General features: G+C 49.9%; 1 protein-coding gene across 1 annotated transcript in view; it reads left to right on the top strand.

Annotated features, from left to right (window-relative positions):
* The window catches only part of ITPKC (inositol-trisphosphate 3-kinase C), a gene marked incomplete at its 5' end in the record, with an annotated part of 21095 nt that overhangs the window by 13944 nt on the left and 4068 nt on the right, over positions 1-3083 (top strand). The window contains 2 exons of the mRNA XM_005868832.2: positions 605-706; positions 1300-1371. Coding sequence (XP_005868894.1) covers positions 605-706; positions 1300-1371 — 174 coding nt within the window. The remainder of the gene's footprint in view (positions 1-604; positions 707-1299; positions 1372-3083) is intronic.

Genomic DNA, 3083 nt, shown 5'->3' with positions numbered 1-3083 from the left:
GAAACATCGATGAGAGAGAAACATCGATCAGCTGCCTCCTGCACACCTCCCACTGGGGATGTGCCTGCAACCCAGGTACATGCTCTTGACCGGAATCGAACCTGGGACCTTTCAGTCCTCAGGCTGACGCTCTGTCCACTGAGCCAAACTGATTAGGGCAGTCTCATTTATTGAGTGCTTGCTTACTATGTGCCAGGCACTGTGCTATGCATCCTACACACCCAATCTCCTCTATTCCTACCATTTTTAGCACAATTCCCATTTCCTAGATGAGGAAACTGAGGTTGACAGGTAAAGTGACTTGCTTAAAGCCACCCAGCTAGGAAGTAGTAGAGTCACAATTCAAAGCCAGATTTACCCTCCTCCAGAGCACATCTGGCTAGACTGGTTCAACTAGGGGGTTCAGGTTAGACTTGGAAGGACTAGCTGCTCAGGAGTGTGACTTGGGGCTGGGTTGATCTGACCTGGGCAGGTGGGCTGGCTTCTGCTGAATAGCAGATGAATGTGGAGGCAGGCAGGTGGCCCCAGGAAGTGCCTGGGGCTGGTTGGTGTTGGGCATGGGAAGGCAAGTTATGACACTGGGCCTTCAATCTTTGTCCTGCAGAAAGCCGATGGGACCTGCAACACCAACTTCAAGAAGACACAGGAGCTGGAGCAAGTGACAAAGGTGTTGGAGGACTTTGTGGATGGGAACCATGGAATCCTGGTGAGTGGGACACCCATGCCCCAAACTTAGCAGTTCAGGGCCACCACCATCATTGTTGCCCCTGTGTTTTGCTTAGGGCTGAGGTTGGCTGGTACTGGCTGGTGTTGCTCATCCTCTGGGTCAGCGGGTGGCTTGGCCAGAGCTGGATTTCTAGGATTGCCTGCTCCTGTATCTGGTAGCCTCAGATGATGACTCTTCCCCTTGTCTCTAATGATCCAACAGGCTAGTCTGGGCTGTTCTCACAGTGGAAGCTGGTGGCCAAGAGAACAAATGAAAATGCAAGGCCTCTTGATGGCTAAGACACCCTCATTTCTGCCATGTTCTATTGGCCAGAGCAAGTCATGACCAAGCCTAGATTAGAGAGTAACAGACTCCACCTCTTTATGGGAGGAGCTGCTGGGAGTTATGGGTATTCATGTAATCTACTAACCTTACCCTGTCTGTGCCACCCCTATATTTCCAATCTCCTCTCCCATTTTCCCCAGGGCTCCCCTTTTTCCATCCTGGCCGGGTATGGGACAAGGTCAGATCTCAAGGTGGGTAAGGACCCCCAAAGTCCCTGTGCTAATCAAGAAACTCTCCCTCTCAAACAGAGAAAGTACGTGGCACGCCTAGAAGAACTCCGAGAAGCTCTGGAGAACTCCCCCTTTTTCAAGACCCATGAGGTGTGAGCCCCGGCCCCCAGAGGAGCAGAGTGTATATGTGTGAGGTGGGGGTGGGTTGAGGAGAAATCACTGGCAGAATTAAGCTAAAGCAATTTAAAAGGAGACCTATGTTTTGGGGTTTGCCTTTTCAGAGTAGGCAGCACAGGGGGTTTCAGGGGGTGGGACAGCTAGGAGCATGGCTGGAGCCAGGCGGCCTGGGATCAGGCTGGCTCTGCTGTGTGACCTCTCAGGCCGCAGTTGCCTCCTAAGATAGGGAGGAACAATATCTTCCTTACTGGGCTGCTTCCTTACGGGTGTGAGACTAGCAACTGTTGAACACCATTTGGAGCATAAAAGCACATTTAACCCCTAGCTCTTACAATTACTTTATAATCATAATTATTTACAATTATTGTTACCTGCATTCTTTGTTCAGTGCCCCCCCCCCCTTCCCCTCTCCCTCCCTTCCAAAGCCTGTCTCTTTGGAAGCGTTCATCTCTTTGGGGTTGTCTCAGAAAGTCTGGGAAGTGGTGACATCCTCTCCTCCCTTCTGTCCAAGCTCTTCCCTCCCCACGCCCAAGCCCTCTCACCTTCTCCTGGCTATCACTAACTTCTGGGAGAGCCCTGATCTTGGAATCAGGCTGGCCTCGGTTTGGACCCCAGTTCTGCAGGTCTGTCTATTGACCTGCAGGATGGGATAACAGAGTGCCTGCCTCCTACGCAACATGAAGGTTAAGTGGATTAATACAGGGAAAGTGCAGCCCATAGTAAACCTTCAGTATGTGCCAGCTGTTACTGTCACGTCTCTTATCAAACAATACCCTCATTGTCATTGTCACTGCCTTTGGGCTTTACACACAAGTCGAAAAGAGGAGGCCTGGGGAGCCCATCTCATCTGTCCTGGTGTTTGGTTTTACCCACTTGGTGACTTAACTTTTTTTAAAAATATATTTTTATTGATTTCGGAGAGGAAGGGAGAGGGAGAGAGATAAACATCAATGATGAGAATCATTGATCAGCTGCCTCCTGCACCCCCCCCCTACTGGGTATCTAGCATGCAACCCGGGCATGTGCCCTTGACCAGAATCAAACCCTACACCCTTCAGTCCCCAGGCCAATGCTCTATCCACTGAGCCAAACCAGCTAGGGCGTGACTTTACATTTTAAAAGATGAGTTGCCAACATTTAAAACATGGGCCTTCCCACCAAAATCAGGGTTTCCAGTTTCCCTTGGCACACTGGGAGATGTGGCAACACTGGGCCGCTCGCCACATGCCAACAGCCGTCCAGAGCAGGGCAGCATCTGCTTCTCCTCACAGGTGCCCACTCACCTGCCCCATCATCTAGGTTCCCTGGGGAGAGTGCAGTTTGCAATGGGTTAGGAAAAGGGAAGGGTGTGCAAATGTGGAGTTAGATGAAGGCAAGAAAACTGCTATTTCTCATTAGAAAAACAAAACCAGCATCTCTGAAGGCTGCATCCCAACCTCACAGGCACTTGATAAGTGTGTAGATCAGTGGTCGGCAAACTCATTAGTCAACAGAGCCAAATATCAACAGTACAATGATTGAAATTTCTTTTGAGAGCCAAATTTTTTAAACTTAAACTATATAGGTAGGTACATTGTTATTAACTTAATTAGGGTACTCCTAAGCTGGCCTTTGCTAAAAACGTCCTCAATCTGATTGAGGTACGTTCGCTGAGGTCGACCCCTTCCAACTCTCCCATCCACACT

Source organism: Myotis brandtii, unplaced genomic scaffold (genome assembly GCF_000412655.1).
Source record: "Myotis brandtii unplaced genomic scaffold, ASM41265v1 scaffold277, whole genome shotgun sequence".
Lineage (NCBI taxonomy): Eukaryota > Metazoa > Chordata > Mammalia > Chiroptera > Vespertilionidae > Myotis > Myotis brandtii.
The sequence above is the reverse complement of the archived record's forward strand: the minus strand, read 5'-3'. Positions and strand labels throughout refer to the sequence as shown.